We start from the raw sequence: 1,415 nt of genomic DNA, 5'->3' as shown, positions 1-1,415 counted from the left end.
CGTTGGGCTGTTAGGGGCCCCAAGGAGCTTACAGCCATAAGGCTTCTAGGGACCCCAGGGGCTCTAGGGGCCCTCAGGCTATAGTTAGCTTCTTGGGGGTCCCCAACGGGTGCCCCTGTGGGGGCCCCAGGGGCCCTGCGAGTGTGCTAGGGGGCCCCCGGGGCCCTCAGGGTTCTGGGGATATAAGGGGGCCCCTTCTTTACTTTTGAGTCAAAAAGCCCAGAGGAGCTTTTTTTTGTTTTCTATTTTCAGGCTGTTTCGTTTGGGACGCTTCGGTGGTGTTGGCTCGCTTCCTTGAGGACACAATTGAAGGCATGCAAAGGCCATTTTGGCTCCTTGGGGGCCCCCCAGGTGGCCCCCCGGGGGGCCCCCCCGGGGGCCCCCTTGGGGGCCCCCTGGGGGGACCCCAAGGGACCTCGCCTCCTCTCATCATTGAGCTGGGAGCTGGCAAGGGCCTTGTCGGGCTGGGGGCCGCAGCGCTGATTGCTGCATTAGCTGGGCGTGAGGCAAAGGCCTTGGGGGCCCCTCAGGGGGCCCCTGGGGGTCCCCCAGGGGCCCCCAAAGGGCACTGCTGCCACTTGCTGCTGACAGACTTGCCGTACTGCTTGGAGGGCCTCCGTGCTGCAGTGGAACTAAATAAGGCCTTTGCAGAGCCCCTTGAAGTGGCCCCCGGCGGCTGCAGTCTCTCAGGTAGCTGCAAAAGGGCCCCTAGGGGGGCCCCCCTAGGGGCCCCCGCAGGGGCCCCCAGGCTCTCCTCAGGGCCCCCAGGGCCCCCGGAGCCCCCAGGATCGGGTGTGGGGCGGGTGGGGGCTCCCCAGGGGCTTGAAGGGGGGCCCCTGGCTGGCGTAGCTGTGGAGGCCCTTGACTGGTTCTGCCCTGAGAAATGCAGGGCGTGGGGCCCCTCAGGGGGCCCCCCTTGCGAACCCTTCCTCGTTGTTGCTGCTGATGTCTTATGGCTTAAAGACCTTGTAAAGCCATTTGTAGAGACACTGGCCTTTCTCTTGAGTCCCCCGAAGGCCCCACTAGAGCCAAGCGCTCACCTCCAAGGGCCCCCTCAGGGGTCCCCCCAGGGGCCCCCGCAGGGGCCCCCTGAGGGGCTCCTCCAGGGGCCCCCACAAGAGTGCCCACGGGGCCCCCCGCAGGGCCCCTCAGAGAACCTTTCGGGGGGCCCTTCTGAGACTCTCTCAGAGAAACACCTAGAGGGGCCCCCAGAGGGCCCCCCCGGAGGGCCCCCAGGGGGCCCCCCGGGGCGCCCCCCAGGGGGGCCCCCCTGGGGGCCCCCACAAGGGCCCTTAGGATTTAGGGGCCCTTTGGCGCTCGTGGCGCATCAAAGCCGCAGCAGAGCAGTTGATGATTTATTTTTTTCTCTCTTGAGGGAAAATGGACTTTTCGCTGAGGCCCTCAACCACGAGGGT

The 1,415-nt window shown here is 66.4% G+C and overlaps 1 protein-coding gene across 1 annotated transcript in view; it reads left to right on the top strand.

Annotated features, from left to right (window-relative positions):
- Positions 1 to 314: 314 nt before the first annotated feature.
- ETH_00042210 (uncharacterized protein) overlaps positions 315 to 1,415 on the top strand; it is a gene marked incomplete at both ends in the record, with an annotated part of 1,257 nt that continues 156 nt past the window's right edge. The window contains one exon of the mRNA XM_013374128.1: positions 315 to 1,415. Coding sequence (XP_013229582.1) covers positions 315 to 1,415 — 1,101 coding nt within the window.

This window comes from Eimeria tenella, genomic scaffold (assembly GCF_000499545.2).
Source record: "Eimeria tenella Houghton genomic scaffold, Eth_scaff1948, whole genome shotgun sequence".
NCBI lineage: Eukaryota > Apicomplexa > Conoidasida > Eucoccidiorida > Eimeriidae > Eimeria > Eimeria tenella.
Note: the sequence above shows the minus strand (reverse complement) of the source record. Positions and strands in the feature narration are given on the sequence as shown.